This window comes from Bicyclus anynana, chromosome 19 (assembly GCF_947172395.1).
Source record: "Bicyclus anynana chromosome 19, ilBicAnyn1.1, whole genome shotgun sequence".
NCBI lineage: Eukaryota > Metazoa > Arthropoda > Insecta > Lepidoptera > Nymphalidae > Bicyclus > Bicyclus anynana.
Window position 1 is genome coordinate 6,143,773 of NC_069101.1, and position 24,038 is coordinate 6,167,810.

Genomic DNA, 24,038 nt, shown 5'->3' on the forward strand with positions numbered 1-24,038 from the left:
TTAGCGGACGGATAGCATAAGAATCTATACAAATATTATAAAGCCAAAGAGTTTGTTTGATTAAACGCGCTTATCTCAGGAAATACTAATCCGATTTGAAAAATTCTTTCAGTGTTAGATAGCCCATACATCGCGAAAAGCTATAGGCTATATATTATCCTCGTATTCCTACAGGAGCGGGAACCACGCGGATCAAACCGCGTGGCGTCAGCTAGTTAGAATATAAGAATGCACGTAAATAATAAGTATTATCTGTTTCAAGTATGCATACTGACTACAAATACATGGCTCAACTAAATAGAACACGAAATCAAGGTTGGACTATGGAGGACGGTTATCCAGACTATGAACAGACTTTTCCTGAAAGAGGTTCTGTAAGTGCGTTTTTTCATTGATATTTTCTTTTCTCATACGTACGACTAGGGTTTGGAATACCCTTCCCGAGTCTGTGTTTTCCGACACTTATAACTTGGGTATCTTCAAAACAAGAGTGAATAGGCACCTTCTAGGCAAGCGTGTCCCATCTTAGACTGTATCTACACTTACCATCAGGTTAGATCATGCCTCACGCGAGCCTATTTGCATAAAAATAATAATCTACTGCCTCGTTGGTCCATTGGTTAACCTATATGGCTTCAGATCTCGAGTACCTGTGTTCGAGTCAGGCTATGAAATACTGAGCTATTCGTTCTTTCTTGAAAGTTTCAAGTTTACCCTTGTCGTTCTTTAGGGTGCTGGTGCAAAAGCTGGGTTGGAACTGAAATTGACTGAGTTGGAAGAACATCTGGACAATTTTTGCAAAGGAAGACTTTCGGGTTTTAAGGTATTTATTATAAGTTATCTACTCGCTACAAGACTTGGTCGCTAACTATGGGCCTCAAAAGAAGGCTCAGAGTCACACAGCGAGCGATGGAACGAGCTATGTTAGGAGTATCTCTGCGTGATCGAATCAGAAATGCGTATGAGATCCGCAGAAGAACCAAAGTCACCGACAACTAGCTAGCTCAACGTGTTGTGAAGCTGAAGTGGCAATGAGCGGGGCACATAGTTCGAGGAGCCGATGGACGTTGGAGTCCCAAAGTGCTGGAATGGCGACCCCGCACTAGTAAGCGCAGTGTTGGCCGACTCCCCACCAGGTGGACTGACGTCAACAAGCGAGTGCAGGTGGCTCACCTATGCAGTGGACGTCCATCGGCTGATATGGTGATGATGATGATCTACTCGTACTAGATATCTTTTTCATATATACGGCGGGAATCATGGATTTTTCAGGATGAGGTCCTGTTAAAATCGATTCAGTTGTTCCAGAGATTAGTCCAGACAAACAGACAGACAAGGAGCAATACAAGCACTTGACAGAACACAGTTATTTTAAAAATCACAGACAGATTCAAATTGATGATGTATTAATGATTTACAGATATTATTGCACAATCCATGCGATCTACCGCGCCCATCCCAGCAGTATATCAGAATCCCTACGTATGCAGACGTGACACTCTCCTTCATAGCATCAATGGAAATGACATCTGAAGGACTCGAAGTATTCTCTCCTACAGGGTATGAAATTATTGTTTTCCGTTCATATTTAATAAATAACATATTATAATATGAATCATATTACGTTTAGATTATAAATCATCATCATCATTTTTTTTTAATTCTTTACATGTTAGTCCTGAACTACAATCTGACCTGATGGTATGATGAAGTGATGATGCAGTCTAAGATGGAAGCGGGCTAACTTGTTAGGAGGAGGATGAAAATCCACACCCCTTTTGGTTTCTACATGGCATCGTACCAGAACGCTAAATCGCTTGGCGGTACGTCTTTGCCGGTAGGGTAGTAACTAGCCACGACCGAAGCCTCCCACCAGTCGAATAAGAAAATCTCAATCTGCCCAGCCGGGGATCGAACCCAGGACCTCCGTTTTATAAATCCACCGCGCATACTACTATTAAAAAAAAAAACTAAATGGCGGCCTTTTGAATGATTTGTTTTTTACAGACGGCAGTGTTATTTCGCAGAAGAGCGTACATTAACATATTTTAGACAGTACACACAATCGAATTGTGAATTTGAATGCTTAACGAATTATACTTACGCTAGATGTGGATGCGTTCATTTTAGTATGCCACGTAAGTCTATGACATCATTTACTGGACTACTACCGCGCCGCGAAACAAGTCTCGTAGTTCCTATTTGATATTGGCGGTCTTATTGTCATTTATCTAGGGCGCTGTCAATTTTAGTTCAAGTTTTAGCCGCGGGACTTCTTTCATGGCGCGGAGTCTATTGGACAACTATATAATATATTGGAGTCTAGACCTACATATCTATCTCTGAACTCCGATATAATAAATATCCAGGGCCTGTAGCCACATGGCAAGTTGATTCTCTTTCTACAAACGCTAACGGTTCGAAAACGAATAAAAAATATCGAAATGACAGATCCGATCGATAACTTGAGCTGTCACTTGATCACGTGACCTGTTGTCTCATACTCATTTTAATTTTTATAACGTTTGCGATTGTAGAAAGAGAATCGACGGGCACGTGGCTACAGGCCCTGCTTATTCAGTGAAATGTTTATATTTTTCGTCCGTTACTCAATTATAATATTGTACTAGTCTTGTTTACTACTTAGGTATTTATTTCAGACGGCCCGAATATGGCGATATGTAATGTAGGGAGCACTGATTGTATTAACAAAGCTGAAAGTGAGTATAATTATACCTAAATGTATATGCCAATCAGTGAAATAGTCATTCATGAAGCTGGGTCAGTATGAATATTATTATATTTAGACTGATCTATGGATCAGTATATAATAATAATATTAATAATAAACATCACTATGAAAAATACAGCTTATTTTCCCTGTTGGCAAATATTATTTTGTCTAAAATTCAGATGGAGTAAACTAGTAAAAAATACAAGATTTTAGTACATTTTTCATTTCCGTCCCATTCTGAAGAGTGGGACCATTTTTGGACTTCTTCTTTAATATTTTTTTTATATCACGTTACAACAAATTTGCGAAGCTGAAGCTGAAGTGGCAATGGGCGGGGCACATAGTTCGAAGAGCCGATAGACATTGGGGTCCCAAAGTGCTGGAATGGCGACCCCGCACTTGTAACCGCAGTGTTGGTCGACTCCACACCATGTGGACTGTGACGACAGCAAGCGAGTCGCAGGGATTCGCTGGATGCAGGTGGCTCAGTATCGTGATGTTTGGAAGTCCCTACAAAAGGCCTATGTCCTGCAGTGGACGTCCATCGGCTGATATGATGATGATGATGATGATGACAACAAAATATGTACATGATTTTAAGAGCAAACTAATCTCAAATTGAAATTTATTTTAAAGCGGAGTTGGCTACATTTGACATTGATGATGAACAACGGGGTAACGTTACGATCGAGCAAGCCTTCTACATAGCGATCGAGTGCAATTGCCTGCCAGCTTGTAATTCTATAGCATACGAGACAGAAACAACACTGAGTGTACTACATGACGAAGATCGTCACACTTTCAGACTAAATTGGAGAGACTTTGATTTAGAAACGTAAGTTATAAACTTTACATATTACCTTGTATATACACATGTCACCAGTCGAGGCAACTAGCCGCTGTGAAATTCGGTGAAATTTTTAGCACTGCGACTCCATGGCAAAAGGTACAAATATGTAACTCTCAGTCAGAGAGGCATACCTGTGTCACTTACTGGTATCAGCTTTTTCTGCTGCGGCTCCCGGTCTTGATTCTGTCTCCCTGATATGACACGGTGCTAATGTGTCAACGCATGTAGCGTCCCATATTAAGGCCCGCCCCATTTCCCAGGAAACCAGCGTCAATCCGTCAGGACTCTTGCCATCATCCCGACTTACGATGGCTCGTTTAGCGCAGTATTTTTTTATGGTGGCAAGAGCCCTTTGGCCTAAAAGCCTGTGGATTCCGAATTTACTTACCTCTTTTCCTCATAAACATTCGTGCTCTATGCACAACGGTGTACCCAATCTGAGTCCTAGAGCTACACGAAAAGTTTTACATATTACTTAAAATTCAAAATTAAATATTTATTAATTTATTTCAAGTAGGCTAAGATATCAAGCACTTCAAACATCAGGTTATGTTGTTATGCTGATATCGTCATCAACCCATATTCGGCTCACTGCTGAGCTCGAGTTTCCTTTTAGAATGAGAGGGCTTAGGCCAATAGTCCACCACGCTGGCCCAATGCGGATTGGCAGACTTCACACACGCAGAGAATTAAGATAATTCTCTGGTATGCAGGTTTCCTCACGATGTTTTCCTTCACCGATTGAGACACGTGATATTTAATTTCTTAAAATGCACACAACTGAAAAGTTGGAGGTGCATGCCCCGGACCGGATTCGAACCCACACCCTCCGGAATTGGAGGCAGAGGTCATATCCACTGGGATATCACGGCTCCTTATTTTATTGTTATTATGCTATTATTATTATTATTGTTATTATGCTGATAACTTCAAATTATAGTTATGAGGGTTCCAAAAGATACGAGAAAAGATTCTTGATCCGAGAAGAACCCACATAAAACTCTGCCAGGGATTCTTTTTTACTTAAGATAAAACCGCCGGTTTCTTATAACCAATTTGTAACTTGTATATTTCAATAATACAATTATGAATTATATAATATTAGTTTTTGCAGAATATATTACTTGTAAAAATAATAAAAGTATATTTTAATTCGAAATTTTGTTTGTTTTAGATATAAAGTGTCTAATATTATGTTATTTTTTAAAAAATCCCAATTTGAACTATGGATACGATCTGAGCTATATGGCACATCTGATATACTTGCAAGTTGCGAAGGACTTTTGGGACTTTTCATGGGATTTTCTGTAATCAACATTATTGAAATTTTATATTTTTGCATACTAAGGTAACCAAAATAATTACCATAATTTTTTAAAAAGCTTGCAGGGCCTGCATTGCCTTTTTTAAGTAAATTATACTACTTTTATCTCTATATGTATATCTTCATTATATTCACGCTTGCATTGGAGATTATTCTGTATGTGTAGCAGCGACAGTGATTGTACCATCATGTGGAAGAAGCACTTCAACCCAGGACTTGTGACCTTGGGTGAGGGTTTAAAGAATCCTTTCAGAATGCATTAACACTCACCTCCCCTGCCCGACAAGTTCTACATGGCCACACTAAACAATTTATGACCAATAATCACTAATTACAACATAAAACAATATAAATAATTACAACACGAAACATTATTGCTCAAATTACTAATGCGACTAGCAGCATGACGGCGTTTACGCTGACTAACAAAGAACTGAATTCGAATCATCAAATACCATCTCATTTATCCCATCACTGTTGTTACAACTTCTTATCAATACCTCCTTTTTATAATAATATACAAATAATGAATGTTGTTAACATCCTTATTTGAGAACTTGTAACATTAGGTTCTTTGAAATTAAAATGATATTAACTTTCCTACCTACCTCGATTAATATGCGAGTAGGTATAATATAAGAATAATTTGTAATTAACGTAACTTATTCCTCCTGTAGTATTTGCCGGCGACATAAAACTGCTCAAAGACATCCCGATGAAGAAGAACTTGAACATTCAAAGGACAAGTTTTGAAAGCTAGATCACCTGGTGAAGGACCTTAAAAGAACGCCCCTATACAAAGAAATCTGAACAAGCTATTGATTAAGATACTCCTTGTCGGTTAGTCGCGCTTATATCAACAAAATGCGAGACAGGGAGTTACTTTTTTATATTAAAAGGTCTATTTAATAATATTGTTAGAACATAAGTTGTAAAGTATAAATAAACTTATATTAATAAGTAAATTTTAAATCAAATTAATATTATTCAGTAAGCAAACACTATCTCGTCTTCTATTTAAGTAGATATTTTTTTAAAGTCATATTTTTGAGTTAAATTGGGACTGTAACACTGGCTTGTACAATGTACATAGACACTTATAATATCCGACGGCAGTAATTTTCTCTTTTCCAGGAAAATAAATAGGTGTACCTCATAATTAATTTTTAAACTTAATAAACATGTCTCACAAACATTTTCTTTTTTCATTTCATTTAACTACAAGTCAGAATGATGTTAAGAGATGGTAGTGGGTCAACTTGGTAAAAGTATGTAACACTAGTTCACGTCGCGCCGTTTCATCCGCGTGGTTCCCGTTCCCGTAAGAATACGGGGATAATATAGCCTTCCTCGACAAATGGGCTGTCTAACACGTAAATAATTTTTCAAATCGGACCAGTAGTTCCAGAGATTAGCGCGTTCAATCAAACAAACAAACTCTTCAGATCTTATAATATTAGTATAGATGTAGGTTTCAAATTTCAACCCATACCTTTGACGGTTCCTACGGCAACCTACCGGAACCCTATCGTTTGGCTTTGCCGGTAGAGTGATAACTACGGTCGAAACCCACTCAGATTTAAGCCCATTTAGAAAAGATAAAATCGATCCAAGCAAGATTAAAATTGAACCCGGCATCCCTAAACCAAGGGCTTTATTTACTGAGCCAGATAAGTCTTTAAAAATCAAGTGTAATGTTATCTTCCTAGTACAACAAAAAAATTATTGTCAACCCGTATTCAGCTTACTGCTGAGCATGATTCTCCTCTCAGAATTAGAGGGGTTAGGCCAATAGTCCACCACGCTGGCCCAATGCATATAATTTCATTATCAGCCTATTTTAACAACCCATTACAGAACAAGGTCTCCCTCCTTATAGATGAGGTTAAACCTAATTTACTAGTACAGAATCAGCGAACTACTACCCTACGACCGACAACAACCCAGACAACACAAACACAAGCCGCAACAGCGTCTACGCCGGTCGAAGATGAGCTCCCCGATATCTGACGTCATCCGGACGTGGGTTTTTTAACCAAGATCTGGGGGGTGCCCGGATTGATTGTCTGTTATAATCTGGCCTAAACACCCTTTGTCTCTAAGCCAAGGTCAGTGTGTCAGGGGAGACGCCTTTAGATAGTCGTTCCGCCCATCATTTATAATTTTGCCTTCGTACTATTCAGGCGATTTTTGCACTTGTCCAAAACCTCCGTTAATTCTGTTGAGATCCCTATAAGAAAGGCCTACGGCACTTACACAATCAGGAAAAAACTGCTTTTCTCTCAATTTTAAAATAGAGTGCTGCATAAAAGCACGATGCAGCACAAGCAAACTGGGGCAAGAAATGCCTCGGGAAAGTTTAGGGTACAAAAGTGGCGGTGGGTTAATGCACAGACACGTTTCAAAAACCTCAGAGACCTCCATTCCCCGCTGTAGCGTTTACCTGAACATTTTGCGTAAAATATTCGAGAATATTTTCTACATTTGATACCGTCAATAAATTGAAATAATTTGCCTCGAATTTTGTATTTACTTACTCATTATATCCTACTGCTGATATGTTGTTTACGGGACCTGTTTATATTCACGAGAAAAAGTCCTAGACCTCCTTGATGTTGGGAATATTTTGATTTAAAAAGGTACATATTTCTGGATTCTCAATAATTTACGTCAATGAGCAATGTGCACCGTCTAATTTGAACTCGGAAGGTTCGAGGTTAGGAGAACTTATTTCTGGCGGTCATCCGCGGTTTTTTATAATTCTCCTTTTCCAAAGCCTTTTTGTGGCGGAGTTGATAGTGCTGTGGTTGTCGGAGACACAACAGTCAACCCCCCCTTGGACCTTATTCTCTTCTCCGAATGGAAAGGGAATGTTTGCTTTGAAAAATAATATATAGGGTATTGTTTAAGAACGCGTTTGCAATTTTAACCAAAATTGATTAAAGTTTCCACCATTCTCTGTCAAGTACCTACTGACGTGCTTAGAGATTAAGTTCAAATGTTTATATCTGGCAAGCTGACGGCTGGAAAATAGCCAAATCTTTAACAAACAACCTAAGCATTTGAACATTTTTGTTCCATTCTATGCATATTTCTTGGCAAACGTTTTAACCACATACAGACCTACTTTTAAGAAGGTGTGTCAGTTAACTGAGTATCCAGTTAGATGCAATACCAAAGTTTAATTTGATATTATGTTTTTCACTCAAAGGATCGTTCCGATACGATGTCGTGTAGAAACCGAAAGGGGTGTGGATTTTCATCCTCCTCCGAACAAGTTAGCCCGATTCCATCTTACATTACATCGTCACTTACCATCAGGTGAGATTGCAGTCAAGAGCTAACTTGTAAAGAATAAAAAAATAATCACTTTTGGGGGTTTTTCAAAATTTTCAATTGTATGTTATTATGAACAAATAATAATTACTCATGCGTGTGATATAGGCCTTAAACTATATCGAAGCATGTGCCGAAGGGATGAATATGTAGATTAGCTACAAGCGTGTATAGCGACAATTGAATCGACGACGTGGTAATAAATAATGTAGAATTATAATTACGCTCTGGGTTTTCAATTAAGGTGACTACAATACAGATGAGGTTTCATAATTTACCTATACTTATACGAGCCTCTGATTTCCTGTCATGTTATACATTGTTTTATAAATGAAATATATAAATCCCTGATAGTGTGAGACATAAAATAGGTAAAATTTAAAATATAATTTATTTTATCTAAAAAGAAAGCGTGTAACTACACTATTGATAATTCAAGAACGGCTTAGCTGATTTGGCTGAAAATCGGAGGTAGCTTAGAATCAGGAGACAGACATAGGACAGTTAGGGTAGGGGTAGGGTAGGGCTCCGGGTGACAGATACGTAGAATCTGTCGCCCACTGGACATAAAGCCTCGAGTTGTGGATGTTTTTAGTGTTCCCGAAGCGATTTCAATAACACAACATCAAGAGAGCTTGATTACGAGTGCCGCTGGCTGAGTTGCGGTAGCTTATGAAATGTTCCCGTGGCTCAGTCATCAGGCGGCGAGTCGTGGCTCAGTCATCAGGCACCGTGGGCAGGGCCGGACCGTCCATACGGCGAACGGAGCGGTCGCTCCAGGCACCAAATCCTAGGGGGCGCCGAAATGGTAAAGACAAGATCGAAAATAAAATTTATTTCTTTTCGATCGTCTATATTTAAAGCGACGTGCGCGAATTTACTTCTAATAGAGGCGTCTTTCTTTACCTATGGTGCAGGGAGTGCGTTGATTTTAACCCGGGTATATACAGGTAATAGATGGCGCTAGGGTGATGATTGCACCCGGGCGCTGCGTGAGCTAGAGAGTCTTTACTTATAGTGCAGGGGGTGCGTTACACCCGGGTGTCGCGATCTCAGGGGCGCCCAAGCGCCACTCGCCGCGCGAGTTTTATAGGTACTAGGGGGCGCTACGGTGATGATTGCACCCGGGCGCTACGTGAGCTAGAGTCTTTACCTGTAGTGCATGGGGTGCGTTATACCCGGGTGCCGCGATCTCAGGGGCGCCCAAGCGCCACTCGCCGCGCGGGTTCTATAGGTACTAGGGGGCGCTAGGGCTAGGGTGATGATTGCACCCGGGCACTACGTGATCGAGAGACGGTATTGTGCCTGATTTTCAATTGGCCTGAGTATGGTCAAAATCTTCGCGTTCCATAAGTTCGTAGCCTAAGTAAGCCAGGAAACTACAAAGCTATAATTTTTTAGTTCATTTATTTTTCAACTTTATTTAGAGCTCAATACACTTATTTTGTTTTGTCTGTCCTTCTGTCTGTATGTTCGCGCTATTCTCTGGTTCTACTGGACGGATTTTGATGCGGATTTCACAAATAGATTAAGCATAGTCCAGGGCAACATATAGGCTTTGTTTCATTAAGATCGGATATATAGCAAAAAACGCGCGGCCTTTGGCCGCGAACTTTATTCTACACCGGCCTTCGGCCGGGAGCTTGTAATAGGGCTTCCGACTGTGACTATGGCTGGGCATTTTACCCAAGCGCAAAAAACGCGCGGCCTTCGGCCGCAAACTTTATTGTGAACCGGCCTTCGGCTGGGGGTTTGTAATAGGGCTTCTGACTGTGACTATGGCTGGGCATTTTACCCAGGCGCAAAAAACGTGCGGCCTTCGGCCGGGGTTTTGTAATAGGGCTTCCGACTGTGATTATGGCTGGGCTTTTACCTAAGCGCAAAAAACGCGCGGCCTTCGGCCGCGCACTTTATAATATACTACTATATCATATAAAAGTTTTGATTAAATTAAAAGCGAAACGTAACATCGTATGTGCTATCTTCTGATCAGTTTGAAGGCGGTACCAAGTTAGTGCTGTGTTAATTAAAGCCGTATCTGAAAGAAGTGTCTGAAAATCCAGTTAAAATCTTTATGATTTAAACGGCTTGAATCGAATCGAAATCGAACGGTCGAATTGAGAAACCTCCTCCTTTTTTTGAAGTCGGTTAAAAATGTATGACATTCCGATATACGTTAGGCTACGAACTTTTCAAACGTCCCTAGTATATAATGTTAGGAGCAAACAGGAAAGGCGCCATAATTGGATCTCGCTCCATTCTAAAATTTACCTCGGTCCGGCGCTGACCGTGGGGTTTAGTCGGTTGAATTCCGACATAACCTTCTTGCCTCCCCGTGCCGAGAAGGTATGCATGAGGATTTCCCCACGTTGAAAAAAAATGGGGTAGGGTAGGGTAGGGATATGGTTTCACGCGTTTCACTTAAGCGCGTTTGAAATAAGTGCGCGTTTAACCACGACTGTTGGCGATTGGAGTCAAGTCAATTGATGAGTTAGTGATATTAGAGAAATTGATGATCTATTTGATTGATTGAAGATGTAGGCTCAGTTTACAAGCACTTTTGACACGTCAGTTGACTATTTGTAAAGATTCTACCACCGGTTCGGATGGCAGGTTCTGCTAAGAAGATACCGGCAAGAAACTCAACAGTTGCTCAAAAGACAAACACCTTATTTACGTTATTTTTGACAAAACATTTTGTAGGTAGGTAACGTACAAATAGTGATAGTAAACTGCTTTCCAAAAGGAGGCTAAACCGGGGCTTAACAGATCACAGATTGCAAATTGGGAGCTCAGGGTTTTGATCGAAAACCGGAATAGGACCTGAAAACGGGATTAAAAATGTTTATTACTTTGAACTTTGGAGAGGCAGTTCGTAAATAGGATTGCTTTGACAGCACAGTAATATAATCAGAAAGAAATATCGTCATTATAAAAAACTTTTTTCAAACGAGGAAAAAACGGACGCCTATATTTTTAAAGTATGAATACGACTAACTTTTTACTGAGGGTTTAGATTTTGTTACTTCTATTTTTATTGGAAAGGGTATTTTTCGAAGTTGGTCCTATATAAATTAAAAAATAATCCAACCCTAAGGGTAGGAAAACAGGGGAGGATTTATTGTTTACTCATTAATTGTAATGTAAAAGCACGCATAACTTTTTGCAGTGTAGTCCGATTTTGATATCTCTTTTTTATTGGAAAGGGTGGTTAGATACATTTGATTTTTTTACACTTATTAAATTTGCACAAAAAAAAATAAAAATAAACATATATATTATTAATTACAACCGACTTCAAAAACACAAACGTAATTAGGAAACTAAAAAGCGAAAAAAGTTGTTCAGCTTGAGGGAGTTGGAGTTATATCAGCACATTTGCAGTATCATATATTAGTAGGTATTGATTGTGGGCCCAATTAAAGTTTACATTGTATAATATTATAGGACTCTAAAGGTGATTACAAATATAAGAAAACTAATGTCAAAGGTTATGATTCACTACACTTAATTACAAATCAAACTGTAACCAAAATAAGACCCTCAGAATGGCAGAGAAAATGACCTTGAGTGAAGTCACGTACTTGCGAACGATGTGTGTAGGGTTAAAGGTACCTTTGACTGATATCAAACACTCCCCTTTTCCACTCTAATCACTCTCCCCGCCTATCCCAAGTAAACCATAAAGAATTATACAACAAGAGATGTGGACGGCTCGAACGCCACGAGCACACTGAAACCAACACGAGATCGAGCGACGTCATATCCGTCACAGACTACTATTTCCAACACTAAACGGCGATAACAAAAAGTAACTAGCAATTTATTTTGGCTTACGTCAGCTTTGTATAAATAATAGCTCCAAAGGAGGTTTGCGGGGTTAAGAATTTATGCAGATCACCCGGAGTTTAGCAGATACTCGTATATCCAATTAAAAAAGTTTGCTTGAAACTATTGCAGAAACTTGATTAGAGAATGTCGTTATTAAAGTAAATAGTAGTGCTAAGTTTTGTCAATTTTACATTAAACATTTGCACATGAGTTATATGATAGTAAAAGAAAAACAATAGCTACAGGTATTTAAAACTCAGAAAAATAGAGTCAAGAGAGATATTTGTATGAAAGAGCACCAAAAAAATGTGGAAGTATTTCGCATAGGGCTAAGATTAAGATGATTAAAATTAAAATTTAAAGTTTACACGCTTCTGACGAGAGAAACTCCGTTTAAATCAGAGAGATTAAGACCCGAGTTCACCGACTTTCATATAAACAGGGTTTTCAAAACCGGCCCGTCAAATATTAAACGTAGTTTGAACAAGGAGCATTTTTTTCCTGTTCACCAAACGCTTTTCGACTTCTGTTTGTAAACTGAGCGATTAAGAACGGCGAGTGAACCATCTATGAACAATTTATTTATTATCTATAACAACATTGCCAACTTGCTAGGAATTCCTCAAATGGCGGGGATTTTTTTGGGAAATTTACATAATGTTCTTTCCCCAATTTGGGGAGTTTTCGCTTCGATTTGTAGGGATTTAGAAGAATATGTCTTGGCAACACCGGTTTATTATTTACCATGTCAAATTAACAATTATTTGTCATTTTATTATTTTTTTTTTGTTTTTGTATGTCCAGTGGCATAAAACCTCAAAGCTAGGAAGTGATATATTTATGCGAGACAATGAATTATTTCTGAGATGAAAAATATACTCTTTTATAATTTTACGGGCCCTTTGCATTTTGGTAGTTGAGAGAGTAATCTTCACGAAACTAGCTAGCGTTACAAAAACATAGCCTGCAAATATATATGTCAAAGACGTCTTAAACGGAGAATAAACGGGGTATGCAAGCTCGGTTAACATAACCGCCCGATTTACGTCCTTAACCGGCATATGGGCTGTGGTGAACAGGAAATTTGGACTTAACGGCGTTTAACTTGTTTAAACGGTTGATTATGTTTAAACGAATGTCGGTGAACTCGAACCTAAGTGTATTTCAATCAAAAAGGATATGTTATATACAGATTGTTCCCGATTTTTAAAATTATTTATCTACTTATAAATGGTAAAAGAATTTTCAAAATCGGTTTAGTTAATCGGTTTGCGAGTGTCATACAATATATTTTATCCCCGTATTCCCACTAAAACGGAAACGACGCGGGTGAAATCGCGGGGCGTCGGGAACATATAACATAAACGATATCTACTACTACGATGAATGCAAACGAGCATCGAAAACTGCACGTTTTTAAACAAGGTTGGAGTGTTTAAAACTCCAGTGTAAATCGGAAAGATTGAGTGTATTTGCACGAAAAAGCACCTGCAAAACGTGGCGGGTTTAGCATTTTGCACAGGGTTAAGTTGGATCTCGTAGGACGTGGAAAGAGGGGCGCTCGCCCGGGGCGGCCGGGCACAGGTCTAGTGTCGCGTTAGCCGCCGTGACGAGAACATCGTTGTTACGTTACGTTACGTTCGCTCGTGAAAATTTTCCCGCCCAGTTCGGCGCAATTTGAACGATTCTCCCGCTACATTGGATATATTCTTTCGTTCGCAGTGAGAGTGCTTGTGTTGATAAACTTTTGAGACTTATTGAAGATTTTTTTTTTCAGTAAGTATTTTATTCGTATTACCTTTTTAGGTAAAAATTCAACATAAAAATGTGTTTTTTGACTACCTAAAGTGTTTATTTGTTTAATCACATACTGCTTTAAGTATAATATTCTTAGAAAATTCAGGATGTGGATTTAAAAATAAGTACACCAATGTGGAACAAAGGTTCACAATTTTTACTATTAATCAAGATGAAACAAATTTTTATACGAAATACACGCACACACATTTACTGAATTTAAAAAGCACAAACACTAGCTCTAACTGTACGAAATTCACGAAATGACTATTTAAATTTCTTGAACTACCTCCCAATAATATAGATGTATGTGATTAAAAAAAATATGCAATATACATTTTTGAAACTAAAGGTGGAGCGCCGGTTATTATTAAAAAAAATATTGCGTTCATCTTTAGACTAATATTATAAGGAAATAAAGTTTGTGGTGTAGTAGGGGTAGTAGGGGGTAATCTCTGGATCAGAACTGAACCGTTTTTGAAAATTCTTTTACCACTAGTAAGCCACGATAATTGTGACTCTGAGTGACATAGACTACCCCCGTAATTCGTCAGTTAATAAAACAATAAAATACTTAGATAGATATTTTAAATAGAATAATGCCTAAAAGAGATATTTTTGTTTGAACATGTTCATAACCGCCATAATTTCTACCTACCACCACCACCACACAGCATTGCTGTATTTCAGCTAAAATTACAGGCACATGTTTTATGCTTAATAACTTCGCCTCAGTATACGGGAACAAAATAGCATATTGTGGAACGTTCTTGTGAGCTCTGCGAAGCCTTGTTCTGTTTTAGGCGTCCTTGCTTCCTGATACGTATGCTCGTTCATTATTCATTCATTTATAATATAACATATAGTGATAATTTAATAAATATTATAATCATTGAAACATGTCACAGAGTTAACAGGGTTAACGATATTGTTTTAATTCGTTTTTAAACTTGTTGTAAAATGACTCGAGATTGTAATCAAGTGCGCTGACTTAGCAATGATCATCATATTAGCCGATGGACGTCCACTACAGCACATAGGCCATGCGACTCGCTTGCTTGATTTCGTTTGTCCACCTGGTGAGAGGTCGACCAACACTGCGCTTTCTATAGTGCGGGGTCACCATTCCAGCACCTTGGGATTCCAACGTCTATCGTTTATTCGAACTATGTGCCCTGCCCATTGCCACTTTAGCTTCGCGACTCGTTAAGCTATACACAAAAATATTTTTCAACTTAAGCCTGAAGGAACACCACTATACAGAGCTTTTCTCGTTAATTGGACGTAAGTTGTCCAAAAAAATATTTTTTTACAAATAAACGCGTACGAAGTTTTTCGAAAAATAATACATTGATAGAGGATTCCGAAACACTTAAAAGGCAATTGATGCGCGTTCAGACTGAATGTAATGCTTAACTACTTTTATTGCTTTACAATTCATAGCTCGTTTGCATTGAAAAGTAAATTAAATAAATGGCTACTGAATAAATGCTACTACGATGTAAATGAGTACTTGACGTTAATTAAAAATTGACATTCCATCAATTAATATCTCATTATTATTAATGAATTATTTTTAATTACTTTTACTTTTATCTAGCAATCGGTAGTGACTGCCTATAGCCTCCAACGCCATGGGTTCGATTTCCACGACTGGAAATTGTTTATTTTGTATGATGAGTGAGATTTTCTACGAGAAATATCATACAGACGTAAGTTACGCTTAATTTACGGCCAGGGGACGATGTTTATGTATGTCCTTATAAAAAAATCTCACCTTAAATGACAATGCAGTTGCATTCTCATCTGATGATGGAAGATGGAAGGGGGCTAACTTCACAAATCCACACCCCTTTTGGTTTCCACACGTTATCGTACTGGAACGCTAAATCGCTTCACGGTACGTCTTTGTCGTTAGGATAGTAACTAGCTTCGGCTGAAGTCTCCCACTAGCTAGACCAGGACCTATTAAGAAAACCTCAATCGGCCCAGCTGGGGATCGAATCCAGGACCTCCGTCTTGTAAATTCACCGCACACATCAACTTTTCTTGTATAACTGAGTTTTATTTGCAACTGTACTCAGTGATAATTTTATACTATAGATAGGTGACGTCCCTACATAATCATCGCAAAAGTGATCCGAATTTAACTACACTACTGAGCGTACACTTGCAAAATTTTGTCTTTAATTCCATTATATATTTATGTATTATATAATTTTTACACTTCCTGAACACACAACTCTCGACATTGTAGGTGATATTTTATATTTATAGGTATTATTTGTTTAAATAACGTTCGTTCTTTAATAAGCGACTAAATGAAATTAAGACAATTATACACATTTGTCCGCCTCAGTTTTGATGCAATAGTGCCCTATCTCTAGTATAAAATATCATTGACTGTACTCGTAAAAGACATTGTATATCAGTAAATTGTTGTGTCAACATTCCTGACGAATTATTTATTTCTTTTTTGTGTATTCAACGTCTCTCGGGGATCACAGATATCGCGAATTTTCCTTTTTACATGATGGAAACTCTGTTTGAGGAGGCCTATGTTTTTCGAACTTAAACGTAAATGACTCGATGGTCCAGTAGTTAAACTATGTAGCTTCGGATCTGAAGGTCCTGGGTTCGGTTAAATAGGAGACTATAATTTATTGAACTTTTCTTTGTTATAAGAAGTTTTCAGTAAAAAGATGCCTATGCTATGCTTCGGACCGAGTTTTTGGTCACGGCGGCTAATCTCATGGTGAGATTAACCATTTCATCATCATCATCATTATCAACCCATATTCGGCTCACTGCTGAGCTCGAGTCTCCTCTCACAATGAGAGGGGTTAGACCTCTGCCACCGATTCTGAAGGGCGTGTCTTAAACGGTGAAGGAAAACACCGTGAGGAAACCTGCATACCAGAGAATTTTCTTAATTCTCTGCGTGTGTGAAGTCTGCCAATCCGCATTAGGCTAGTGTGTAATAAGGCTTAACCCCTCTTTTTTTTATTGTTTACAAGTTAGCCTTTGACTACAATCTCACCTGATGGTAAATGTTGATGTAGTCTTAGATAGAAGCGAGCTAACTTGTAAGGAGGAGGATGAAAATCCACATTTCGCCATCCAATTGGCGGTACGTCTTTGCCGGTAGGGTGGCAACTAGCCACGGCCGAAGCCTCCCACCAGCCAAAAATTCTCCTCTCATTCTGAGAGGAGACTCGAGCTCTTCAGTGAGCCGAATATGGGTTAACAACCTTACTCCAATATTCAGTGAGTTCGTTTGCGAAGATGGCAAACACTGGATCAATGGATTAGAATTAGAATTAGTAAATATTCGCAATAGATCCACTCTGTGCCACTTATTCGCACATTATTGTGCTATAAATGTCGCCTGCCCCACTTTGTATAGACATCGTGCGCCGATAGTAATAATCCCATTATTTTATTGTGGCGATGGCATTTGGTGACGTCACTGCCGATTTCAGATTATGAGGCCGTGAATCTAGACGCGCACGAGGGTAATTGCCAATTTCGCCGATTAGATTATTATTGATTACAATAAAAAGCGATGGATAATTAACCAAAAATTGGCGATAGCTAGCAGGCCTATTCAGTAACTTTGGTGTATATTAGGCACCTAATATAGATAATTAACCTTCATAGTGTCGTCAAAATTACTGACGTTTCCGGCTTTCTGATCAAATTTGACCCAGTACTATATTTCTAGAATTTTTGTGTAATAATACATTAATTACTATTGTTCGGATGAATTTTACGACGCCTAAGTCTGTAGATATAATCTTATATTTACTTTTATTTTATTTTTATAATAATAAGTTTAGGTTAGGTTAGTTACTAGTAATTTAAATAATATTATTGTATTTAGTTTAAATAATTGTAAAATTTATCATTGCTAAGTCAATTAAATCTATTGTTAGATTTTATAATCTACAAATTTCAATGGATATAAAATTTGAATTTATTACAATTCCGAACATTTTGTGTCAATAGTGTCAAATTAAAGAGTGGTGGTGGTTCGATCCCTGCCCCGTTAGTCTATTGTCGTACCCACTCCTAATACAGTCTTTCCCGACTAGTTGGAGGAGATTGGAAATATTGGTCATATTTAAAAAGGTATGGCTAATATTCTTTAAAAAATAAATAAAAAATACTAGTCGTTAAGTGATTTAGGGCTTTAGAACTCGTTAAATTATTTAACTTTAAAATTAGTGTTCCTCCCCAGGTAACGCGCTATTTTACATACCTTGAATTGCATTGTTACTCAACATTAGATAAATAGATAGATAAAGATATATCAAATAAAATAATACATCAATCGTTGCGATACTTCAGAAATAAAAATGTTAATGTCACTATGTTTATTCATAAAGTTAAGCAAGGAAATTAACTTTGTGACCAAGTACTTAATATTGGACGAGATGCCTGCAAAACTAAGCCTCAAAAGGAACGAAGCCTTTATAACTAAACGAGATCGTAAATTGCTTTTTTAACTGAGACATTCAATTTATTAAGATAATTTTAATTTTGCATTAATGTTGCAAGTAAGCATCTTTAATAATAAACGTAAGCTTACATTAGAATTATCTCATCATCATCACCATTATTATAAACCTTATAAACCTATATTCGACTCACTGTAGAGCTTGAGTCTCCTCTCATAATGAGGGGGGGGGGGGGGGGGGTTAGGTCAATAGTCCACCATACTGGACCAATGCGGATTGGCAGACTTCTCGAATTAAGAAAATTCTCAGGTATGCAGGTTTCCTCACTATGTTTTTCCTTTACTTCTTTTTGACGGCCTCAGTGGCGCAATGGTATGCGCAGTGAATTTACAAAACGGAAGTCCTGGGTTCGATCCCCGGCTGGGCAGATTGAGATTTTCTTAATTTATTTATTTATTGTACAAAAGTGTTACAGTTAATAATTGGTCCAGGTCTGGCTGGTGGGAGGCTTCGGCCGTGGCTAGTTACCACCCTACCGACAAAGACGTACCGCCAAGCGATTTAGCGTTCTGGTACGATGCCGTGTATAAACCAAAATGGAGCGTGTATTTTCATACTCCTCCTAACAAGTTAGCCCGCATCCATCTTGGACTGCATCAAACCATCAGGTGAGATTGTAGTCGAGGGCTAACTTGTAAAGAATAAAAAAAAAAATACTTATTAATTATCACTTAGTAAAATCTATAAATACCCCACTAATCACCCACCCCTAGTCTTTGCACTGATTACTTATTTGGCAAGTATTTTTTTTTATGTAAGCTTTAAACTTTAAACTATACCTACATTAAATTACGCCGCACTGGAATTTATATCACGTTTCATTAACAACGTCAAACAGGCCAAAAGTCCACAACGAAAAATACCGCGCGCCTCAAACTTTTCCCCGAGAGAAATAAATTACATTTACCCCTCATACCCATATAATTTTATATTTACGCCTCACATATTATATATCCCACAACCCACTGTGTGCACAGCTGTCATACTTTTATCTGGAAATATGATATTTTGTGCATTTAAATATCCTTTTCGAGCTGGCCTATAACAATAAATGACAATCAATGGCTTTTATTCAGATTTCATACATAACTTTTTATATAATAAATCTGGTCAACTTCGTGCCAGTAGTCTAATTTTATATTTATATATTTGAAAATAAAAAATAAGTTTTCAATTGAAATTCAATGACCACGTTTATAAGGTACTAGCTGACGCCGTGCGGTTTCAACCGCGTGGTTCCCGTTCCCGTAAATATACGAAAATAATATATAGCTTATAACCTTCCTCGATAAATGGGCTATCTAACACTGAAATAATTTTTCAAATTGGACCAGTAGTTCCTGAGATTAATGCGTTCAAGCAAACAAACAAACATGACTCTTCAACTTTATAATATTAGTATAGATTCACAATATACATTATGTTTTCTGTGAATATTAAGTTTTAGTAAAACACCTTTTCCATAATGCAGTTGTTCATTTAATTTGTGTATAAAATTAATAGATAGTCATTAAATAAGTTATTAAAATCCTCTTGCATGTATGGACGGCAGCGGTTAGTGCAGGCCATACAAATAACGTTACATTTATAGATAGATAAATTCTTTATAACACAAAAAAATATATAAAACTACAACATTAAACAAGATATCCTTTAAACAAGGAAAGCGTATTGATTAGTATTTACGTGTTTGAATTTATTTAAAACTGTAACTTATCTATAGAATCTCCTTGTGAAAAATATTATGTTCTCCTATTTCGTTACACTTTGAGAAAGTGAATCTATAGTTAGATTTGCAAATGTCGCTTAAAACAGTGCATACAATTTCTACAGAACTTCATGAACGTCACATATCACATACTTTTAATAGTTCGCAGATGTAGAAGAAACTTAGAGCTCAAAAGATCTTTAATAAAACTCGAAGCCTAGTTCTTTTTCTCTTTAATTAAGTCCTAGTCTATAGAATGCGTGCTTTTTTAAATAGAAAGGTCTTTACATTCCGCTCTCGGTTTCATGCTTTAAGTATAATTAGGGTTGGCAACATTTTATAGTTCACTTCAAAAGTGTTACCTATCTCACGTCACATTTTATCTCTTGCATTTTGAAGTGAAAAGTTTTTGTTGTTAAAATACGAGTTGCTTGAAATCTTTTTTAAAAAAGAAACCAATTGTGTAACTCAAAGAACGCCATTAGGGAATATTTTTGTAAGAGCGTGTCTTTGTGGTTGGGAAAAGACTCAGTTATTTAACAAACTGCAGCATAGATTGAGTTGCAGTAGAATGTACGTTGCTAGACTCAATCTATGTTGTAGCTTCGAACTAAATTGGTTGGTTTGCGGTTTTTGTAAACAATAATTGGGTCACAATGCGGTTAGTACCTATTCGTTTATTAATTTTGAAACATCGGCTAACGACGTAGCGTCATTATGACGTAACATAAATTAGGAGGGATTGTATTAGGCTTGTCTATTATCATCATCATCATTACCACCCATATTCAGCTCACTGTTGAGCACGGGTCTTCTCTCAGAATTAGACGGGTAAGGGCGTTAGGCTAATAGCCCACCACACTTGCCCAATGCTGATTGGCAGGCTTCACACACGTAGAGTAGTAAGAAAATTCTCAGGTATGCAGGTTTCCTCACGATTCCCTTTATCCTTCACCGTTTGAGACACACGTAACTGAAAAGATGGAGGTGCATGCCCTGGAGCGGATTCGAACCTACGCCCTCTGAATCGAAGGCAGAGGTCCTTCAAATACTAAAAGTCCATTTAGTTTAAAGCTTATGAGATTGGAATGGTACCTAGCTTATTCGATGAAAAATATTGGGTTTTCTAATATGATGCAATAATTTCTGTCAATAAAAGCCATTATTCTAACTCAGTACATGACTGTCCGAGATTTCAAAATATTTTTGAATTTAATTCGTATCATAATTGAATTGATTCAATACAAAATGGAGGGTACGAATTACATATACTTTCTTATATATTTTAAAGAAATATAGTTTATTTATCGGTTGTGTTCAAAAACCTAATAAGATGTGTTAGTTATTTAGTTTTGTTTCCGAGTATTAATAACATAGAACTAATAGTGAAAATGAAAAAGAGGCAACCCTAAAATAAGGCGAGAGCTACATAATATAAGTGTAGTTCTCATTTTACCCTTTTTAATCCGTCAACTCATTATGTTCATACCGGCAGCTTATTTAATGAATAAGTTGATACGTGGTAGCTGCTTTTTAGCATACAACAATGAAATATTTATATTATCCATAATATTTACGTACTCCAGCGTAGTATTAAGATTGCTTTTCCCATTTACGTATATCTTCAGGGATACTTAATAGGACTATATGGGATAAGAATTTGTATTATATTATTAGACGTCAATGTACAAACAGATGATTTTGGGAATTGAACACCGAGATTTTTATATGAACCTAGCAGACCCGGTCAAGCTTCGGTTTGACTTACCCTACCCCACCCCTAAGCCCTACCCTTACCGTTCCCCTACACTACCCCTTCCCTACCGTTTTTTTAAATTTTCTCCGTAAAAACCATACTTCAAGGAATATTCTAAAAAAAGAATTAACAAAATCGGTTCAGGCGTTCTCGAGATTTGCGCCAATACATTTGGCGATTCAGTTTTATATATTAGAAATTCGATTATATTGAAACATATTTAGCATGTATGTAGGAAGATTATTCTGCTTTTACCATATTATGATTAAGAAATTTGGAATTAGCGATCAGAGTTTCCTAAATTCCCTAGTAACGGATATTGGATCTATTCTGTGATAAATATGTTGTACTCAAAACTTTGAATTGAAACTTCAATGTATAGTCAGGTTTCACTTCGAGTGGACGGAAATGTTTATATCAAGAAAATGAGGCATAGCGTTTCTGTTTAATCAAAATAAATTAGATTTTAAGGAATGCATATTTTATGAGCTTTTGTATTTGAATGAACTGAGAAGAGGCAAAGCTTGCTGTGGTATTTTTGCATAATATACGCCTAATGTTCCAATATCTGCCTTTTAGATTAGGTATACTCCTCTGGCTATAAAACCGAAGAATATATTCGTATAAAATCCGAGACTTTATTTATTTTATGTGGGCGTTACGGTTATGTGTAATCTTTACGTGGAAGTTGGAACCTTATGTAGTATTTATTATTGGCTATTTAGATATATCAAGGTCCGTTACTTACGTTTTCTACTAAAATTGTGGAAATTTTGAGGAAATTGTAGATAAAAAAACTTTTGAAATAGTAGAGTCAGTAATAGGATATGGGTTATATTTTTTATTGTGCATCCAGAAACTTTACGAAGAGGCTGTTATGCTAAGAAAGGTTAGGTTAATAATATTTTATCGAAAAATAATAAGTTTCATTGTAATTTGAAGTCATTTGTGATGTTCAAGGTCTAATGGAACAGTGTAACTGGCGTTTTTTTATTATTTTTCTTAATTAGATAATTTGATGTCCTGTTTCAAAGATGTGGCTTGTTGTACCGTTTATGTTTGCCAAAGCCAGTGTAAATTAAGTATCCTTAGTTAAAATATCACAATCACACCACTATTATACAGACGAAAATTGGTGAGTAACTGTGTATATATGTTCTTCCTTTAGGTATGTTACTGTTGAAGTGATTAGGCTGAAAGGAGATGGTCTATTTCAGGTGAACTCTTGTACCCCATATCATCAAAATTTAAAAAATACAAGGATTTCATCAAAATCTAAATAAGAAAATAAATCTAACTAAATAAAAAGAAATGAATAAAATTAAAACCCAACTTTTTGAATTATATCAAGATGGCTCCCATACAGCAACTTAGACAAGACAATTGACAGCAAACGTCAAATTGACTACTGCATTGAAAACGTCATCAATCCATTATTACCCATTTTAGTGTTACATTTCTTGGGAGAGAATTAATATTATTTCAAAAACATTGAAGATTTCGTAGATTCGTATAGTCAAAAATAGTTAAAAAAATATTTTCCTTTATTTCCGCCAGGGTACAGTGACTGATCCTGGGCTCCATACAATTTTGGACCATCTCCTTTGGAATGGAAATAGATTTTATTCTGGATAAACACGTAAGCTACTTTTCATCCCGTAAAAAACTCATGTGAAAAACAAAATTCCACGAAACGAAAACTCGGACAAAATTACGGGCGTCAGCTAGTATAATATAAATTAAATTAAGTTTGTAAAATATTTTGGTCAAATTACAAAGACCCTTGACATGCGGAATGACCTCAAAGCCTTTCGACCTATATTGGGGACGCTTGGCATGTACGGTTACTTGACCTATTATTCTGTAACATGGTTAATCTTCATTATCTGATGTTACTATGTAGAGTTATTTTAATTTTAAAACTGTAATACCTCTTAAAATTCCCAATATGAATAACCGTCTGAAAATCCTAAAACTTAATGATTTTTTTTTATTCTTTACAAGTTAGCCCTTGACTGCAATCTCAGCTGATGGTGTGATGATGCAATCTAAGATGGAAGCGGGCTAACTTAATAGAAGGAGGATGAAAATCCACACCCCTTTTCGGTTTCTACACGACATCGTACTGGAACACTAAATCGCTTGGCGGTACGTCTTTGTCGGAAGGGTGGTAACTAACCAC

General features: G+C 37.2%; 2 protein-coding genes across 2 annotated transcripts in view; both read left to right on the forward strand.

Moving 5' to 3' along the window:
- The first annotated feature begins 270 nt into the window (after positions 1–270).
- LOC112053440 (pickpocket protein 28-like) lies at positions 271–5,673 on the forward strand. The gene is made up of 8 exons (XM_024092845.2): positions 271–374; positions 731–823; positions 1,421–1,560; positions 2,008–2,138; positions 2,661–2,720; positions 3,371–3,569; positions 4,759–4,932; positions 5,586–5,673. Exons 1-8 carry the CDS (start codon positions 285–287, stop codon positions 5,659–5,661), a joined length of 963 nt encoding a protein of 320 aa, XP_023948613.2. The 5' UTR covers positions 271–284; the 3' UTR covers positions 5,662–5,673.
- Positions 5,674–13,648: 7,975 nt separating this feature from the next.
- Positions 13,649–24,038, forward strand: part of LOC112055165 (monocarboxylate transporter 3-like) — a 90,101-nt gene continuing 79,711 nt past the window's right edge. Inside the window, exon 1 of the mRNA XM_052887430.1 lies at positions 13,649–13,851. The gene's annotated coding sequence lies outside the window, so the exon portion shown is untranslated. The remainder of the gene's footprint in view (positions 13,852–24,038) is intronic.

What these genes read in the sequence shown, in the direction of transcription:
- LOC112053440 (XM_024092845.2), top strand. Translation starts at nt 285, where the DNA reads ATGGCTCAACTAAATAGAACACGAAATCAAGGTTGGACTATGGAGGAC. An exon ending in CTTTTCCTGAAAGAGGTTCT is followed by an intron (nt 375 to 730) that starts GTAAGTGCGTTT and finishes GTCGTTCTTTAG; the next exon opens with GGTGCTGGTGCAAAAGCTGG. An exon ending in TTGTATTAACAAAGCTGAAA is followed by an intron (nt 2,721 to 3,370) that starts GTGAGTATAATT and finishes TTTATTTTAAAG; the next exon opens with CGGAGTTGGCTACATTTGAC.